The sequence below is a fragment of the Crocuta crocuta genome, unplaced genomic scaffold (genome assembly GCF_008692635.1).
Source record: "Crocuta crocuta isolate KB4526 unplaced genomic scaffold, BGI_CrCroc_1.0 scaffold282, whole genome shotgun sequence".
Lineage (NCBI taxonomy): Eukaryota > Metazoa > Chordata > Mammalia > Carnivora > Hyaenidae > Crocuta > Crocuta crocuta.
This window is the reverse complement of record NW_027529174.1, coordinates 4,702,916-4,724,109: the sequence shown is the minus strand read 5'-3', so window position 1 is coordinate 4,724,109 and position 21,194 is coordinate 4,702,916. Positions and strand designations below refer to the sequence as shown.

The following is a 21,194-nucleotide window of genomic DNA, read 5'->3' as shown; positions in this document are numbered from 1 at the left end:
CGAGTTGGGGGGGGGGGGAGGAAGGGGTGGAGAAGGGGGTAGAAGTCTTGTCAATTAATAAAAGTGTCTAATCATGTGAGCCCTTGAGGGACCAACATATTAGTCTATTCAGATCTCTTTAATTCCAAATGTCTTTCATCTGGGACTTTTTCCAGCAACTTTGTTTGGAAAATTTTAAACCTCTAATAATTTATGGTTGCATTTAAATAATCTAGATCCCATACACTATTTCCAATATCCCAGAAACTGGTGATATTTAAGAGTGCAGGCATCAAGGCATTTCATTATTTTGACCACTTTCTCATGAGATCATAAAATGATCAGAATTTCAAGGCTCACAGAGCAAACCACAGTGACAAATATGGCAGCAAGAGATGACCATGTTAATCAGAATGTAGGTTAGCTACTATCACAAAGACCCAAAATTACAGTGGCTTGCAAGATAGGCAAGCGTGAAAGTGAAGACTGCACATTCTGGGACATACTTGTAAACAAGGTCAGCAAAGTCCTTAGTGTCACTTATCTTGCAGTCTCGCAAGGAAGACAATGTATTTCTCAGTTACATAAAGTCCAGGTAGGTGGTCCACAGCCGGTACAGGGTTTACAGCATCTTGAGCAAACCAACCATGGTCCTTCTGTCATTTGTTCAAACATCTCCAACACACGGCTTCCTCTCATGACCCAAGATGGCCACGCCTTCTCCTGCCACCCTGGCTGCACTTCAGCACGCAGGAAGAAGGGTAAGAGGTGTGTACCTACTTCTCCGGGCACAGCTTGAAAGTGGCCCGCATCACTTCCGCATCTCACTTGCCAGCACCTAGCTGCACTGGCTGGCTGGGAAGCACAGCCAGTATTGTGGGTGGTCGTGTGCTATGTAAGAAGTCAGAATACATGTTAGGATAAAAAGCTTCTGTCCTGTGTCTATGTAAGGCATCATTTTGAACTCTAATAAAACACTTAAGTATTTATTCATATTCCGGGGCCATTCTGTGGCAAGTGAACTCCATGTTTATAACAAACTTCTCAAATTCCCACAGGCAAGCAGTTAAGCTTGCTATGGCAAGCATGAAAATGGAGAGTGTACATTCTGGAACATACTTGTAAACAAGGTCAACAAAGTCCCTGGTCTCACTTATCTTAGTCTAGCAAAGGAGATAATGAATGTGTAAACAAAAACTGTCAGCAAAAGAGAAGAGGAGAAGCAACATTAAAATAAAGCGATGACGTAGCTACTCAGGGAAGGCTTGGCTTCCCTGAGGAGATGGCATTGAAGTTTTGATCTGGACCGGCCATCAGAAAAGCTGGGGCGGGGTGAGGAATCCTAATATTTTAAAGTCCCAAGGTTCCCTATTTATCAGAATCAAAGTTACTTCAGCTCTATTTTTCTTTATTTAAGCCTGTTATGGCAGTCAGGAAGACATCAAGTCAGACCTAAGGTCTGACTTCCTACCTTCAAAGCCCTATTTTATGGATTCTAAGATACCACTGATTACAATACATAGCATTATTTTATATACTTCCAGCAAGAAAGACATTATTCCCATTAAAGTAAGAAATACCATGAATTTCAGGATGTATCCCAATTTCAGAAACACTAAAATGTGGGGAAAAATTGACATCTTAGAATCAATGAAAAATGGGAATATTCTTCTGACCAAATTATTTTCAGAATGGAAAATTACCTTTGTTATTTGCAACCCAATCATTAAAAAAGAAAGATTTCCTGTATATTATGTTACAATCTCCCCCCTACATCTCTTTGTACGTACAAAACTGTTTTATACAAATGTCCAAAGAGATAACTGATAAATCCCCATTTAACTCTTCTCCCCAAATATTTAAGATATTTCATTCAAAACAACTACTGATTACTGTAGGGCTCTCCAAGGGGACCACCAAAAAAAGTAGCACCCCTCTTCTTAACAAGTTGAGAAACAAAGCAGACCTAGGTAAAGGCATGAGTCCAAGCATCACTTTGTTTTAGTGATAAAGGCCAGTCTGGGGGGTAGAATATTAGGTCTGTCAGCCAAGTGGCTTGCTCCTATGGAGCTCCAGAATCAGGCAGCCTTTTCCTCCAGGTCAGGGGCAAACTCTGACCAGGGAAGCCCTCCCATAAAGACACAGAGCAGAGTACCTACTCCCTGCTGCCAGCTTGCTCTAAGGGGTAAGAGTGGAGAAAGAAGGCAGATTGTGCTGAAATTGCTGAGTACCACAGTGCTCTCCACAGACAGAGCCCCTCTCAAGAGGCGAAAAGGCAGAGTTGAGTACATTCAATCATCCCAAATTTGCCAACCAGAAAAGATAGTCTTCTTCCCAAGAGAGGGGGATATAAAGGGTCAGAAACAGGCTAAGACCATGCTTGTGAAAACCCTCTCATCATGGAAATCAGGAATGGGGGAAAGTTATTGTTCTCTAATACTTGCCTTTGCAGTTATTTTGATGTAATACTGTAAAAAACACTGTGACATAATAAAAAAAAGTATATATTTTTTTATACTATATATGCTACTAAAAAATGTAGTCTCTGCTCCCGATTTCTGGCACACAGCCTCTAAAACCCTTATATTTTCCTGAGCAATAGGAATTCTAGGATCATCAGTTGTTCTAATATTTGGTCTTTGACCCTGGTTCCTGGTACACAGAACTCCTAAATCCCCTGCAATTTCCTGGGTGATAGGAGCATCTTTTGTTCTAATGAGGTAACTCTTAGTGGATTCCTGAATAGTTCCTGAGGACTAGTCACCAGAAAGACCAAGCCATGAGTAGAAGCTTGGAACTTCCAGCCTTATCTGCTCTTCTCCAGGGAAGGGAAGGGCTAGAGACTGAGTTAATAATCAATCCTGCCTACGTGATGAGGCCTCCATAAAAATACCTCAAGTATACAGTTCAGTGAGCTTTTGGTTTGGTAAACACAGCCATGTGCTGGGAGGGTGGCACATTCCAACCACACAGGGACAAATCTCCTGCATTTAAGACCCTTCTAGACCTCATTCTATGTGCCTCTTAATCTGGGTGTTCACCTATATCCTTTGTAATACCCTTTACAGTAAACTGGTGAAGTGAGATAACTGTTTCCCCCAGTTTTGTGAGCCATTATAGCAAATTATCAAACCCAAGAAAGGGGTTGTGGGGGACCCGATATATAACCGTATGGTCAGAAGTATGAGAAGCCCAGACTTGCAACTGGTGTCTAAGATGGGGGGCAGACTCGCGGGACTGTGCCTACGACCTGTGGGGTCTGCACGAGCTCCATTTAGTTAGTGTCATGACTGAACTGTAGGACACCCAGTTGGTGTTTAGAGTTGGAGAACTGGTTGGTGTAGGGAGTCCTACGTGTTTGGTGTCAGAACTGTTGAGAGTAGAGTATAAAATAAATAAGAGGTTTTCTTTGAAACATGAGCCATAATTTTTCTTCTCAGGAAAAATCCTATGAAAAATCTCCTTAATGTGTAAACAACACTCAGATCTGCTTTGGGAATCATCTTTTTCTGCCTCATACCTCACCCTTTATCCCAATGATGTGACCAGCACTCTTGCAAGTGACAAATCACAACAAAACAGGACCTCCCACGGTGTCAGTGTGGTCGGACATGGAACTGAAATGAGGCATTACACTTCCAAGCTGCGCCACATGGCTGGGGACCTCACAGAAGCTCTAGAGGACCAGGAAGGTAAACCCCCAGTTTGTTACAGCACAAGCAGGTCTACTATTTATTTAGCTAAGGGAAATGTGATTTGTTGTAGAAGAGGTATTCTGAAATTCAGTATATAATAAAAAGAGTTCATTTTACCCATTTAGAAAAACTGGCTCGACAGCTAGTAAAATGGTATAGCTACGTTTCATTGCAAAGACAAGTGAAATTTAAGGCAAAAGCAACATGTATCTGGGTTATCTTGAGTGGCTTTGTAACTCATTTTATTTTATTTAAAAATCACGTTCCAAGTTAGATATTTTAATTTAGAAATGTAAATTCTGACTAAAGAAACAACTGAAGTTGGAAAACACATATGTATCAAGTATATTATTTTAGGAAATATAAACACAGCTGCCTCTTCTACCACAGAGCCTGCTACTGTTTCATAACCATAATAAATTATGGTCAATAAAGTTTTTCTTTGTGACAATTAGCATAAAAACATCAGATATGCATATCAGAACAGTGGGATTTACATCTAGATTTAAAGAAAAATGCTGCTAAGTAGTACCAAACAACAAATACAAAAAAAGGCAGTAGCATTTTCCTAAGTAACAACCTCATTTTTCCTTAATATATTTTAAGTTAGAAAAAACAAAGTCTAGGTGAGAGTATGTTAAAAGCATTGCTCTTATAAAATAAACTGGCATTTGTAATATTTTTGGTTCAGCAGAAAGAATAAATAATAACTACTATTTATTGAGTGCTTGCTAAATGTCAAGCACTATACTGAGTGATGTACATATATAATTCCATTCAATCCCAACACCAACCAACACTACGAGGTAAGCAATTTAATCCTAATTAGATGAGGTGATGAAATCAAACTTTCTTGTTCCACTCTAGAAAGAGAATTCTTTGTAGACTACTATCCAAATTAAGTAAATCCGTACTTTGACTTAAATAAAGCAAAGCTACTCTTACCAGTGAATACATTCACTAATACAATCATAAATGTATCCATGTTCAGGTTAAATTTGTTCTTTTATATACTTGAAACTTGAAACAGAAACAACTATTAGGTAATGTGCATGCACACATGTACTGAACACCTAAAACACAGATTGAGATACTGGACCTTGGAGTTAAGGAAAGGAAAAGGAGTTGAGAAGCTATTTTATCTCCTTTGGTCTTTAAAAGCATATTCACGGCTAATAAATATTAGATTTTTCCCAACAACACTCAAAAAAGTTTCTCCGTTGAGCACATAACATTATCTTTCTATCATTTTCAGAAGCCTCAGCCAAACAGAAGTCTTATGAATTATACTCAGATCTGTTGCTGACTTGTCATAAAATCGCCTAAACCACTAACCCAAAAGATGGTAGTGTAGAGGAAATGCAGTAACCTGTGTTTAAGTATAGATTTCCAGGACTGATTTCTTTTTCTTAACCAAAAATGTCTATAATGTTACTTAGGCCATAAAGTCAACACTGAGGTCCTGGTGACAGAGGCATGGTAAAAAATGGTGGAAATGAGTCTCCAAAGAAATAAACAACTCTCAGTGCTGGCTGAGCTTTGCATCCAGGTGGCTCTCAAGCTCTTTGGGAAAAGCTTAGAAGTTGCCTTCATCCTCAAAATAAACTCTACTGGTTAGATGCTCTAATATCAAACCAATGTCTGTAAAAGGGATAGCTCACCATATATTAGGACTTGTTACACTAATGGATAAGTGTATACTGTATAAAATAAGCATGTCCATATACAAAGAGCAATTACCATGGCCAGTCTACAAGTTTGCCTCTGCTAAAACACTAATGTGCAAGGGTCCAGAAATGACAGAGAACAGTGCTAGCCTGGGTAATGTGCCATTATGATAAGAGTAGTATTTTCACATTTTGAATGCTTACTTCTTTTTCCCAGTGTTTTTATTCCTTTCCACTTGCTGAAAGAACCACACCAAGTCCTGTGGTCACATCTGCGGCAGTCTAATATGGAACAGAATCGTAACACTTAATTATAAATATAAGATGGCTTAGAATTAATCCTGGGTCAAGCTTCTTCAGAAACCTCTAGTGAGGTGAAAGACTATCATTCCTGGGAGAAAACTGCTCTGCCTTGTTTTGAAACACTTTTGTTAGATTCTGCAACTAGAGACTCACCTTAGAGGACATATGTGGTGGGTAGCACAGGGTAAGGACATTGTCCGTGTGGTGTGGCAGTGGGGAGGGAAGGAGTTGGAGCAGTGGCCTGGAGCAGGTTATCAGAGCCCAAAGGATGATAAAGGGATCCACGGAGGAAGCAACAGTTCTCCATGGGTTGTTAGAACCAAAGGAGGTGAAAAAAAGCATTCATTGGAGGTTGGAGAAAAGCAGTATCCAAAGACCATGTCAGAGCCTGAGCAGGGAGGTGAGATCGTCTGAACAGGGGAGCGGCAATGGCAGTATTCCGCTAGGGTCAGAGCCTGCAGAGTGAGGAGGCATCTGTGCCGTGTGGGCAGCAATGGGGTCTGCTGGTGGGTCCTGACCTGAGAGGAGTGAGGAAGGGCCCTGTGCACAAGGGCAAGGCTGGGGGAGCACAGTGCAAGATGTCAGAGCTCCGGCGAGGCGAGAAGGGCATCCGTGTGGGAGCTTCAGGAGGGCCGCCTGTGTGTGAAGCGAAACAAACATCTATGTGGACTTGGCCATGGCCTGCAGCAGGAAGACAGAGCCCAGGGGAGGTGAGGAGGGTGTGAGAGGGGCAGCAGCTCTAATGGAAGACTGGTTACACATGGGGGGAATTTATCATGTCATTAAATATGTTGAGGGTAATGGGAGATAGGTTCTTCATGGTCAGAGAGGGAAGTCACAAATAGGGAAAGGGAAAAAGCTACAATAATCCTGTGGTATTAGATTAGAAATGTGATTAGTATGAACTCATGGCCTTTAATACATAGGTATGGGTATGGGTATAGATGAAATAGATAGATGTAGATATAGATAGCTGGATCTTTAGAATGATTAATAAAAGTCCACTAGTACCAAGACAAAAAACAAAGTGAGCAAAATAAAAATAACTAGGCATTTAAAAATGGACTATAACTATATATTCAAAGGAGATTTAAATGTTTAAGAGAATTCTATGAATAAATTTCTGCCAATAAATTTGAAAATACAAATGAATAGCCAACTTAAGCTAATATCAACCAAAATCTCAAGAAGAAACAGTAAATTAAACAGATCTAGAAACATTTAAGTAATTAAATCAGAAATAAAAATCGAAATCTAACAACAACAAAGCTAGGTGGATATGATTCTTCAGAGATGTTTCCCTGTGAGCAACCGATGATTTCTTTCTTATACAAATAGCTCCAGAAAATATGAAAATGAAACTCATCCCAATTTTTTAAAAAACTACCATAACCTTTGTTTTAAAACCAGACAATGGCACCACAATAAAGAAAAATAATATGCTAATCTCACCTATGAGCGTAAATGCAAATAGCTAAGTAAAGTATTAGCAAACTAAATCCAGCAGAGGGGAAAGGTGTGTGTGTGGGGGAGACCAAGTTGAACTTATCCAGGAATTCAATAACGATTATTTAACATTAAAAAATTATAAATACAATTCACCACATAGTCATCTAAAAAAATTCATAATCTGCATTAAATGAAATTCAATACTCACATATGATAAAAACACCAACAAAACAACAACACAGCAAACTAGGTTTAGGAAGGAACTTTCTTAGCCTTAATTTAATAAAGTAAAATAAATAAATAAATAAATAAATAAAGCCTCAGCAAACATAATATTTAATGGTAAAATTTTAGAACATTTTCTTTAAACTCAGGAATAAGATGAAGACGCCTCATTTCACTGCCTCTATTGAACAGTGTCCTCGTATCTGGTTAAGGCCCTAAAAAGAAAAGGAAATGGTATCCAGTGTAGAAAGAAAGAAAGAAATATAAATGCAAAAGCCAAGCTTTTGGACATGTGATCACCAGGCAAGAATCTAGAGTGTTCCTATATGCCAGCAACAAACTATTAAAAATTAACCTTAAGAAATTCAATTCACAATGGTATTAAAAAAAAAAACAAATAAAAAACCAAAATTCAATTCACAATGGTTTTTAAAAAAATAAATAAATAAAAAACCAAAATTCAATTCACAATGGTTTTAAAATCTGTAAAATACCCACAAATAAATCTCATAATTCTTTTATAAAGAAAGGCATAAAAACTGGACATTATGGTTTTAAAACATTGTAATATTAATTCTGTGATGGATAAACTGACTTACCTGGAACAGAATAGAAAGTGAGAAATAAGCCCACTTTTGGGCTTAGTATGGCGTCTTAGTATTTATATATCAGTAGGAAAAAACGAATATGTTTTGGCTCCAAATAACAGAAAACAGACATGTTTAGGTGATGCAAACAATGAGAATTATTGTATCACAAAACAAGATATTTGAGCTAAGGTTCAAAGTCATCAAAGATCCAGCCTCTCTCTTCCTCAGGATCTCAGTGAGCTCCCTCCATCATCACAGAATGCTCATGTCACAAACATACATCAAGAGGCAGAAAAAGGAGACTGTTTCCTCATAATGTATCTTCTGTCAGGGCAAAAGAAAACCTTTTGTACAAACTCTTCCAGTAAACCACCCCTCGCCTGTCTTTGACTTGAACTGCTAAACTAATCATCAGGTAAGGAAAGGAGAATGCCAATGTATTCTGAGGCCAATCAGGATTTATCTGAATCATGTGAGAGAAGAGCAGACACTGGAACAAAACTGATGCTTTGCCAACATGAGAAAGAGGAAAATGACTCTTGGGTAAATAATTTACTGTACTTGGAGTATTTCATAAATAGTGGGGGCGACTAGACTATCCATGTGGAAGAAAAGAAAGTTAGGGGTGCCTGGGTGGCTCAGTTGTTAAGCATCTGACTTCAGCTCAGGTTCTCACAGTTCATGAGTTTGAGTCCCACTATGGGTGAACATGAGCCCCGCTTTGGGTGAGCTCCTGCTCCACTTCAAGTGAGTACCAGCCCCACATAAGGTGAGCTTGAGCCCCACTTCAGGTAAACATTAGCTGTGGATAAGCCTCACTTCTCTCTCTCTCTGCCTATTGTGGAATCCTCTCTCTCCCTCTCTGCTCCTCTACTCCTCACTCACTTGTGCCCTCTCTCTCAAAAGAAAAGAAAAGAAAAGACAAGAAAAGACAAGACAAGAAAGTTAGATCTGAATGGTATCATTAACAAAAATAAGTTCCATGTGCATTAAAATTTCAAATGTCAAAAGTTAATTTTTAGTGGAAATATAGAACAATATGTTTAGAAATTAGGGGTATAAATAGGTTTCTAATACAAAACATAAATAAGCACAAGTCATAAGGGATAATATTAACCAGCTAGACTACATTAAAATTTTAGACTTCTGCACAATATACTGGAATTAAAGTTAAACAACAAACCACACCCTTGGAGAAGTATTTGCATGATATAAGACAGTTTTTCTGTTACCCAATGGATAAAAATGGGTACAATATAAAAATGGGCAGTTGAAGGGTGCCTGGGTGCCTCAGTCGGTTGGGCGTTTGACTCTTGATATCGACAGGTCACGATCTCACATTTCATGAGATCAAGCCCCACACTGGGCCCTGCGCTGGTAGTGCAGAGTCTGCTTGGGATTCTCTCTCCCTCTCTCTCTGCTCTTCTATGCTCTGTCTGTCAAAGAAATAAACTTAAAAAAAAAAAAAAGAATGAGCAACTGACAGAAGAGAAAAACTGAAAAGCCAATAAATACTACACAAGATGTTCAAACTCATCAGGAGTCAGAAAATTGCAAACATATATAAAGAAATGACACAGACCAGCTATTTAAAAAATGTTCTAATTTGATAAAACTGAGTACTGGACACTATGTAGGGAAACGAAATGTCGTACATGCCTAATGGAAGGGTCAACTAGTTCAAACTCTTTGGCGATCACTTTGCTGGTATTTAGTAAACTCAACAATATGCGTGGTCAACAATCTAACATCCTTTCCAAGGTATGTATCCTACAGAAACTCTTTTACATGTATACCAAAAAACAACAAAAAACATGTCCTGGGAGATTCACCATATTCTCTCTCTCTCTCTCTCTTTCTCTCTCTCTTTCTCTCTCTCTCTCTTTCTCTCTCTCTCTCTCTCTCTCCCCTGTGTTTCCTCTCTCTCTGTCTGTCCCTCTACACACACACACACACACACACACACACACACACACACACAAATATGGAATATTTGCATTGGATAAATATGAATTGGATAAATAAAGTATTTTATATTCATATAATCAAATAGCATGGTATAGTTTAAATAAATGAACTAGATCTACACATGTCAGCTTGAATTATCTTAAAAAAAAGAATGTTGAGAGGAAAACACAAGTTGTTTAGGAATATTTATAATACAATATTACCTACATAAAAAGTAAAAACCAGAGCACAATACTCTGTATTATTTGTGGATAAATAAGTATTTAATAAAAATATAAAAACAAGGAATTGAGTTAGTGACTACCTCTGGGAAAGAAAAAAGGAGAGTAAGAGCAAGGAAGGGTATAGTATCTGAAATGTTTCAACTTTATTTCTAATTTTATTTCTTTAGTGAAAAAGGATATAGAATAAACATAAAAACAGGTAAATTATATTGAGTCTATGCAGAGAGTACATAGTTAGGTCATATTATTTTATTTAAGTTTGAATTGCTTTATAATTTTTTAAGTTTTCCATGAAGATATTTCATCAATCATGAAAAGGTTCTGACCCCATACAAATCACTTCGAATTCACTGCATTCACAAATGTACTTTGCCTTCCTTCATCTTTAATTAAACATCATTTTAAGCCACATGCTAAATGTTATCTGAGAATTAGAGACTAGTTAGTGTCAGAAGAAATGTAAATAGTAGTAATATTCTATAAGAAAAGTAGCAAGGATTGAATAAAGATGCCATGGAGATCAAGAAAGGTCCAAATGGCATAAAATTGAAAAGAGGTTCCCAAAGGTTAGTCGAATGCTCAAAAGACATTCTTGGTATTGAGTGAAAAGCCAAAGAGTTACTATCAAAAAACAAAACAAAACAAACAAAAAAAGAATAGGTATGGAAAATTCCTAGTATAATTTTAATTTGGAGGCTCTTAGAGAATATGATATAGAGTATATGTCAACAATAGGACTTATTACTAAGACTACAATAAATATCCAAGATTTTCCCCAGAAGTGAACATTTTAACTTAATATCCCAAGAAATTCCCATAGCAACATACCTGGAGAAGGAGTCTTTCAAAAGCCAGAAAGTTGTCCCATTTGGCAGTCTGTGGGTGTTTCAGAGTTTGAACTGTGGCCAGCCCAAGCTGTAGGAGCCCACAGTGATTCACTAAAGCTTTGAGGTTGTTCTTGAAGAGCTGAATATAGGACATGAGCTGCCCTGGAGTCACTCTCCCTGGAGGAACAATAATTTATCAATGGTGAAATCATAGGAAGAATGCCATCAGTAGTACTACTGCCTTGCACTGGACAGACCTTCAGAGTTTCCTAAGCTACTGTGATTCTTACAACAACATGCAAATTTGAAACGATGACCTACATTTTACAAGTAAAGAGACAGATGTTAAGCCATCTGGCCAAGGCCATATCGCTAGTAGAGTTTATCATAATTCTACAATGCCCCATAAATAAGTTCTCAAATAAAGTTATACAAGTAAGTATTTGGTAAGCTCAACATGGGGTGCCTCTCTAAGACTGAGGACACAGCAGTCGAAGAAGCAAAAAGTCAGAATTCCTAATGGTGTGGTGTGTATAGAAAGTAGGAGGAGAAATCGGTTATGATTGCAGCTACAACCTTATCACTGGTATCCGTGGGTTCATGACAATATTCATGAGGATAAAAGCTGGCTGTTATAGGAAATAAAAACCCACGGAGAACTGGGGTGGCAAAAAAAAAAAAAAAAAATTTAAACCCTGGAGGATGAGGCATCTGAAGAAAACGTTTGGCATGAGTGATGCAGCATGTTTACTATAGTGGTCGCCTAGACCTAGAACAAGAGCCCTATCTCATAAAGGACTAGAGATTGTAAGAAAAAGGAAACAAAACAAAATGCCTGTTGAAGATTCACTCCGTCAGAGCCTCTAGCTCCAACTTGCACCTATAGCAGTCTTGAGTGTCACCTTCTCCAGGGTGTCAGACTGCATTCCTGCCATTTATCAGTAGTTTGTGGACAAACTCCTGGACACCAGATTCTCTCCATTGGACAAGAAGGCGGCAACGGGGTTGAACTTAGATGCAAGTCAGGAAAATCTTTCCTGCACACCTTACTCTGTCAGTGATGGGTTTGATTTAATCATAGAACTGTGTCTTAATGGTAAAAAGCAACTACCATCAGAAATTTTGTCTATAACAGCATATTTAGCTACTAAATTTTTTTAAAACCTCTTGGTATGAGAAATAATAATACTGTCATTGCATGTTTTTTATTCATCATTTTCATGAAAACCCAGGGCATGAAATTTGAATAAACAAACTTTTGTGTTTCAAGTCTTGCACTCCCAGAAATCAGCATTACATTTCCTTCCTTTTCAATCACTTTTCTAGTATAATAAAGGCACAGTACATTAAAATATTTAAATATAGTACGTCCTGCTAAAACCTAATTGTTCACACACAACTGGCAAACGGAATAATTTCAATATTACACAAAAGTCACATCTGTTCATTTGTCATTTTTTCTCATTATTTTAACATTTTGCGCCACCTAATAACAGCAGCTGAACACGAAGTACACAAACACAGCTGAGCACTGCAAGCCATGAGAGGAACCAAGCACCAGGCACAGTGCGCACGCATCTCCAGCTCGTTCTCTGGGCTCTGCCTGGCCACGTGCCCTGCCTTGGAGTCCTTCCTGTTGGATTTTGCTTGATCTTCAGCGCAACTAAACAGCCTCTCCTCCTCTTTACATCCCCTTTCAGGAAGCTACCTTCAACTCTTTGGTTCACATAAAGCCTGTAGGTGCTGTAACGTTTCTCTATTCATAGAAACGTAGTGTATCTTTTTATCTATGCTAGTCTTTTATCAAGATTCTTACTAGTTTTGTCAGTGCTCTGATGATTAATTTGCAAAGACTTTTGAATGGGCCTCTGCTAATAGATTTTTTTTTTAATCATGAATCCTGATTCCTAATATGTAATTCTGCAAAACGCTTCCAGGAATGTATACACACTATAGCAAAAACATCCACAATATATAGATTAAAGGTGGAAACTCTACTAAAATTAAACGATAGGTCAGTAGGCAGCACCATCAGAGGAAAATTCAACAGTTGACATGAGAGCCAGAATTTCGTGCATGAAAGATGGTTTAGGAGATTTGTAAATAACATACAAAAGGCTCAGAGGGTAGCTGAACAGACAGTTTATATCCCCTCTTTACTCCTTCATAATGACAGAAAAAATTAAAAAGGGATAGGAACACCCAACAAAAAGATTGTAAGATAGTGTATATACCGACAAGAGATTTCAAACATTTTGCCCCTATCTGTTGGTTATCTTTGTAACCTACATTATATATTAAAACTTTCTTTTTTGTTCTGTCAACTACAGATGGTATCCTACAGCTTTTCATGTTCTCAGAAGAGGATATTAGCCACCTCCCCCCTTACATTTCCCTTTACTTCTTATTCCCCCTTTCATCTTTCAAATCATCTGTACTTTTATTTTTACCTTGTCACAATGACTGGCGTTTATATTTTGTTCTGTAACCATAATTTAGTCTTATATGCTTTTTCTATGGTTCCATTAGAAAAGTTCAAAATCAATCAACAGTGCTTACATCATTATAAATAATATAACTACTAATGGCAGAGCCAAATTATGTGTTGATTACATTTCCTTATGCGTGTAATACGCTTCGCTCCTAGAATCTTCTAAAGCATATTTTTCTTTCTTCCTTTCTCTTCCTTCCTTGCTTTTTCTCTTGCTCTCTGCCTCTCTCTGTTCTGATAGGGCATTATCTGCCTTAACCAAAGCTTTGAAGTATTCTAATCTCAAATACACTGTCTTACCTTTGGAGTCTGTGGGGTTTTTTCCCTCCCTGAATAGTGTCAAACCCTTCATGATCCCATTCCAACATGGACAGACTGTTTTCTAGGCCTTTCTGCACAGCCAGCAGCCTGGAACTGCTTTTATTGCTGTCCTCTGTCGGAACTGATTCATCAAATCCACGATTTTTCTTTCTTGGTATACTGTCTTGCTTTGCTGGACATCCTCAAGTAACTTCCTCAGAAAAGAAACTTTGAAGAAAGCAGAGTTTTTGTGTCCCTGAAAAGGCATTTTCTTGCCCTCAAAGTTTCATAATAGTTTATCTGGGTCTGCAATTCTAGGTTGCCAATAATGTGCTGTTCACTACATCCTGGTTTTCATGGTTGCTAATAAAGAATGTGTGCCAATCTCATTCCTGCTCCTTTGTAGGTGAGCTTCTTTTTTCCATTTCGGGGCCTGGGGGCTCTTATTCTCTTATACTCACAGTGAGTATGTCTAGTTTAGAGGCCTTTTATTCTTTCCACTTCCTTCTCAGGAGGCCCATTCAGTTTGACTTTCTTCACATCTGGGAAAGTCTCACATTCTTCCTTTGTTAATTTCTTATTCTCTGCTTTCTCTTTCTTTCTGAAACTTCTAATATAGCTTTTGGACCTCCTGGATTGGTTCTCTATATCTTTTATCTTTTCTAACATCTTTTCAATGCACTGTTCTTTCTACATTTTAGGAGAGTTTCTTAACTTATGTTTAAATTTTGGCTGAAATTTGTTTGGTTACATACCATACAATTCACCCTTAAAACGTACAGTTCGGTTGGTTTTGGTATATTTACAGAGTTGTACAGTCATCACCACTATATAATTAGAGAACATTTTCATCACCCCCCAAAAAAGCCTATACCAAATTCCCTCAGTTAAGAAAAAGATATTGCTATAAATCCATATAAATCAGAATATAACCTGAACGCAATTTTCCATTGGGAGACATAATTATAGTTAGTTATACTTAGTTATAACTGAGAAACAGCAGAAATGAGACTATTCAAGTAATTATAACTGTAAGTGAACTCTAACTTTTTATATGTTTATAATAACAATATCATATTTATCATATTAAAAAAATTTTAACTAAAATATAAATTCCCGGAAGGTAAAAGAGGAATGGAAGTGTACTAAATAATGGAACAAAACAAACAATAAAAATAAACCTCATAACCTCAGCCCCCCCAAACAGGGTTCTGCATAGAATACATGAAAAGGTAGGGCAGCAAAGAGGGGGCCCCCTCTTTAGAAGGTGCTCTCAACCCCAGGCTCAGAAACCTCAGGCATAGGAGGGGTGGAGAATGAGGAGTACAACATAAAGCAAAGCATACAAATATTAAGTGCATATTTATCATTTACATATGTAAATTAATATTTACATATGTAACCACCATTCAGATCAAGGTACAGAATATGTTCAACACTCCAGAAGACCCCTCTGTATACCTATCCAGTCAATAATCCCACAAAGGTTGACCGTTACTTCTACCTCTACCACCACAGATCATTTTTTATCTGCTTTTGAACTTCATATAAATGAAATTATACATATGTACTCTTTTGTGTCTAGCTTTTGTTCAACANGAAGAATGTACTGGATTTTTTCATCTATTCTGCTTTGATTTTTTTTTCATCTATTCTGCTTATACTTTACAGTTTGGAGCCATTATTAAGTAATAATACTATGAACATTCTAACAACATGTCTTTTGGTGAATGTAAGCACTCGTTTCTATTGGTTACATGCCCATGAGTTTGCTGGGTGGATGTATACTTAGCTTAAGTTGAAACAGTTTTCCAGGGTTGTTATCAATATCTTCACACATTTTAAATTTGATTAAATTTAACGATTTAATTGGGGTGTCTGGGTGGCTCAGTCAATTAAGCATCCGACTTTGGCTCAGGTCAGGATCTCACAGTTCGCAAGTTCAAGCCCCATGTCGGGCTCTGGGCTGACAGCTCAGAACCTGGAGCCTGCTTCGGATTGTGTCTCTCTCTATCTACCCCTCCCCTATGCACTCTCTCTCCCTCTCTCTCTCCCTCTCTCTCTTTCTCTCTCAAAAATAAAATAAAAAACATTTAACAAAATTTTTTAGTTAAAAATTTAACAATTTAATGTAATTTTTAAAGTGTACATGTAATGTTTAAAATAAGGCACAATCATATGACTAAGTTACCTTCTGGTATTTTAATGATGGGTAGCCAAAACACTAATAAGAATGAAAGAAAAGAGGGGCACCTGGGTGGCTCAGTTGGTTAGTGGTGGATCAAGTTGGTGAGTCCAACCTTGGCTCAGGTCATGATCTTATAGTTTGTGGGTTTGAGCTCTGCACTGGACTCTGTGCTGAGAGCTCAGAGCCTGGAGCCTGCTTCGGATTTTGTGTCCCTCTCTCTCTGCCCTTCCCCCACTCACTCTCTGTCTCTCAAAAGTAAATAAACGTTAAAAATATTTTTTTAAAAAAAAGAATGAGAGAAATGAATCACAATGGAAACCATATTGCCATGTGATTAGTATGCATATTTATTTTATTTTTCTCATAATATTTTCATATTTATTTACTTACTTTCTTACCCAAGTTACACAGAAAAAGGTCTGGAAAGCAAGATACTAATTTAGCAGCAAAGATTATGCTGAAGAGCACGATAGTGGGGAGGGAGGATGTACCTTTACTTTAGTTCATGCACCACGTTATGATCTGAATTTTCTAGAAGCATGTGCCAGTATTACTATTTTAAAAATTATTTTTAATGTTTTTTATTTATTTCTGACAGAGAGAGAGACAGTGTGAGCAGGGGAGGGTCAGAGAGAGAGGGAGTCACAGACTGAAACAGGCTCCAGGCTCTGAGCTAGCTGTCAGCCCAGAGCCCAACGCGGGGCTCGAACCCACGAACCGTGAGATCATGACCTGAGCTGAAGTCAGACGCTTAACCAACTGAGCCATCCAGGTGGCCCCAGTATTACTTTTTAAACAGTCTTATTTCTGAAATAAAATCAATGTATACCTCAGGTAAAATAAACATATGTATTTCTGTCTGGGAAATTTGAGTTTATTACTATCATTGATTTATACAATGGATGAAGCATTGACTTTCAACAGATAAAGAAATAGGAGAGTAATAATAACTGCCTGCTTCCCACCTCTATTGAGGTCAAAGGGCAAATATGGTTAGCATCCAGGTGGAGAGATTAGTCATAAATGAGAAACAAACTTCATGATCATGATGACTATTAGATGCTGAAACAAGTTCTTAAAGAAGGGAGAGGGAAGACATTATAAATCTCTTCCCATCAGGATCTGAAGGGCAGTATATACAGCCATCTGTATAGTGAAACCTGGATAAAGTCCAGCTGGGAATTGATGTCCATTTTTATCACACCATATATATGTACTGAAGGTTTCCTGGATATCCTTTAGATCGTGTGTGTTTCTTGTTACACAAATTTTGAGCTCTATGGTACTACAAAGATAGAGTAAGAAACTAATGTGAAAAGAACATTTAAATTATACAAATCAATCAAATTACTCCAAAATTCAGAAGTTTATTGCAAGATATGTTTTCAGGATAGTGTGGAATAAAGGATAACTCCTGGGGGACCAGGGGTCACAAACAGAAAATAAACAGTTCTCCCCGAAAGTTATACGAAACAGTGAAATCTAAAACCACCAGAAACATTTATGGTTTGGTTTTCCTTGGAAATGCAGCCTTCCTGAGGCTAACTTAAACACTGCATCAACATTTATAAACTCAGCAGAGAGCACAGAAGGGAACAGATAGATCGCCCCTGTTTTCCAGAGGGCAGTACCACAGGCTGCCAGGGAAGGAGCATTTCCTTGATGGCTCTACTCTGACTTGGACAGGAATTTCTGCTCTTAGAGGAGCTTATGTGAAGAAACTCCCATGATGTAGCCATGAGCCTTCTCATCATATCACTCTCTTGGGTTTTTAAACTCCTGGCCCTTATTCTCATGTTGAGGATCCCTTATGTTAAGAAAACATAAAAATAAGGAAGAAAAGGAAGAGAAGAAGGAAGAAGATAAAGAGGCAGAGGAAGGAAAAAGAAGAGGAAAAAAAGATGCACCAATTTGTTAAAAATACAGGGCCAGTGGGTAGATGCTTGAAGAAGGAACATTAGAAATTCAGACTCCCATTTTGCAAATGAGGGACACAGAGAAATAGAGGCAAATCAAGGTCTGTTTAGGTGATGGAGAGTAACAGGCAAGTATTTGTTTAATGACCTTAAAGCTTTCAGGCATTATTACAAAACTCTTTCTGTCCATTTCTCTAGATTCTCTATTCATACCCTTAAACAGAGGTAATGTTTAGGGTTCTACCGTCCACCCTTCTTCTCAACCATTCTAACTTTTCTCTCTAGCTTATAACTCCTTAGAAATTCACTACTTAGGCTTCAAGATATTTGCCAGGTAACTAAATCCCAAATCTGTACTTCGGCTTCTGGAAACCATTAGTCTAGCCACACATTTTCCAAATGAAATGGTCAGGGAACAAATCCTTCAGAGAATAATTCCACCTCTGCAGTGGGTAGAACACTCTTCATATGCAGTTACATAACCATTGGTCATTATGCTTATAAACGTGTCTTACATGCCCGGGAGCCAATATACTGCCATCAGACTATACCTTCCTTTAAAGAATGCTTCAAATTTCATAAACACTATGCTTCATATCAATCATCTAATTATCAGATCAGCAGATAATCTGCTAACTCCCCATTTTGCAGACAGAAAAACAGACTCAGAAGAGTTAAATGACTTATTTGAAGACAAAATAATATTTTATACACTTATTCCCTACAAACACTTAATATATAATATGTGCAGATAACAAATATATTTTAAATGAATAAAAATGATTGTCTATTACCGGTAGACCTGGATAATATCTAGAAAAAAATTTCAGTGAGCTTTTGCTCCTTCTATTTTGACACCCAACTATGATTCCAATGATCTCTAGGAAATTGTGCCAAACTTATACCCCAGGGAATATGGGATGTTTTTCATATGACGATTCTCAAAGATGCTCCACAGACCTCTGGGTCTTTGTGACACCATCAGGTAGTCAAAAAAGTCCGTTATTTTAGTAATAATACTAAGATGCTCCTTGTTTTGTTACTGTGCAGTGTTTCCATGTGGTGCAAAAACAATGGCCGGTAAAAGTGCTGGGGCCTCAGCACCAATACAGGCAGGGGTGCTGAGTTACACAAGTGGCCAGTCTCACTTCAGAATGGTCATGAGAAAACTGTAAATGTCAATTTTATCAACTCTCAGCCCTCAAGAAAACATCAATATCCTGTGTAAAGGAATGGGAAATATAGGAAAAGCACTTCTGCTACAAACTGCAATACAATGAAGGACTTGAGGAAAAGCACTGCTGTGATTACTTGAGTGACCGCTGTTTTCGTGCTGCACAATTTTTACTGGGAGAAAGAACTGAGAAACTCTGGTTCTTTATACATTTTCCCAAAAAATGAATGAAGTGAGCCTGTCACTTCACGGAAAATGACAGTTGTCTTGTTAATGACCAAACTCAAGTTTTCATGTGAAAGTTACAATTTTGGAAAACTTATATCTGTCCCTATATCTTTACATTCCAAATAATTAACATTTTCTAATGACATCAGCGGTGATATCAGCAAATATGTTTTTTATATTATACAATATGTGTCAACCTCTGGAAGAGCTGCACAACTTAGAGAACCAATATTTTCCAAGTGACTAATGCACGTGGTATAAAATAACGTCTGTGTGAAAGATCCATTTAAAGAGCAAGAAACATCAATGGGTTTAAATGTAACTGAGTATGGAAAATTCCATGATCTGGTATCATACTCCACAATGGAATTAAATCCAAGAAATGGCCTCTTGTAAAGCTGGTGTATTACCAAAAAAGAATATCTTCAATTTTCTGAAAAAGTATTAAAACAGTCCTCCTTTCTCCAAAAGGAAAAGGCCTTATCTTTATAAGGCCATTTTATCTTTATATACTTCATGCAAAATACTGAATCATAACAGATTAACTGAAGAAGCAAATATGTCTTCTATTAAACCAGACATCAGAGGTATGCAAAAATGTAAAGCAGTGGTACTCCATCCACATTGTTTGTTTTTGAAATCAGTTATTTTTCATAAAAATGTGACTCATGTTTACATGTAATAGGTTTATCATATTTTTATGTTACTTAATATATAAGTATTTTAAAAAGTTATCCCTGCTTGATGCAATGTTTTCTACATTCCAAAGAGTCAATAGATGTAATCACATAAACAAAAGCTTGTGGGGTCCTCAACAATTTTTAAGAGTGTAAAGTCGTTCTGCGACGAAAAGTTTTGCGGACTAATGTTCTAATCAATGTCATTCTCAGATTCCAGCCCTAAGACTATTATAGCACACTATACGTTAACTAAAAATTAAATAAATAAATAAAATGAATGTAAAGGGCTTTCTGAGACCAAAAAGTTTGAGAAATAATGTTCTAAATCAATGTCATTTCTGGACACTGCAAGAGAGTGACAGAAAAAGTAATCCATTAAATAAATATATAACAAATATCAACTGAACTGATAGTATTAATTCAAAAAAGTTCTTATTAAGGGGCGCCTGGGTGGCTCAGTCAGTTAAGCATCTAACTTGAGCTCATGTCATGATTTCGTAGTTCGTGGGTTCAAGCCCTGTGTCGGGCTCTGTACTGTCAAAGCAGAGCTTGGAGCCTGCTTCAGATTCTATGTCTCCCTCTCTCTCTGCTCCTCCCCCACTCACATTCTGTCTCTCCCAAAAATAAACATTAAAAAAATTTTTAATGTACTTATTAATTTCATGAACATTTATCAGGTATAGAGTGAGTTCAAGGTCTTGTGTTAGGTGTGGAGAATACTAAGAAGCATAGATAAGAGTTCTCGGGTCCAACTACTCAGGGTTTGCTAGTAACTGCTACAATAGCAATATGAACAGAAACAGTACTGGCAGGGATATAAGATGCTGTGTATTAGAGAGCCAGGAGACTGAATGGGTATTTCAGCTTGGGTGGGGAAGGGAAAGAAATAGGGTAAGGCTTTAAGATCAGCAGCAGTCATTAACTGAGTATCTATGTAGAAGGCACAACAGGGGATACAAAAATATCTAGTCTTCTAAGAAACTAGAAGTAAGGAACAGAAGGCATAAAACAATTACCAGAAAGAGGAAGATAATCAGAAAAGCAGAGTCACAAAGGGAAAAGAACCCAGGGGGGAAGACATGATTAGATGCACACAGATATCAAGAGGAACAAGAACTATCAGAAAGGAAATGTGCAAATAGAAACATTCATGCGTGAGCGCCTGAGAGGCTCAGTCAGCTAAGCATCCGACTTCAGTTCAGGTCATGATCTCATGGTTCATGAGTTCGAGCCCTACATCAGGCTCTCTGCTCTCAGTGCAGAACCAGCTTTGGATCCTTTGTCGTCCCC

At 37.7% G+C, this 21,194-nt stretch overlaps 1 protein-coding gene across 1 annotated transcript in view; it reads right to left on the bottom strand.

Moving 5' to 3' along the window:
- Positions 1–21,194, bottom strand: part of SCFD2 (sec1 family domain containing 2) — a 394,702-nt gene that overhangs the window by 307,798 nt on the left and 65,710 nt on the right. The window contains exon 4 of the mRNA XM_077757780.1: positions 10,929–11,104. Coding sequence (XP_077613906.1) covers positions 10,929–11,104 — 176 coding nt within the window. The remainder of the gene's footprint in view (positions 1–10,928; positions 11,105–21,194) is intronic.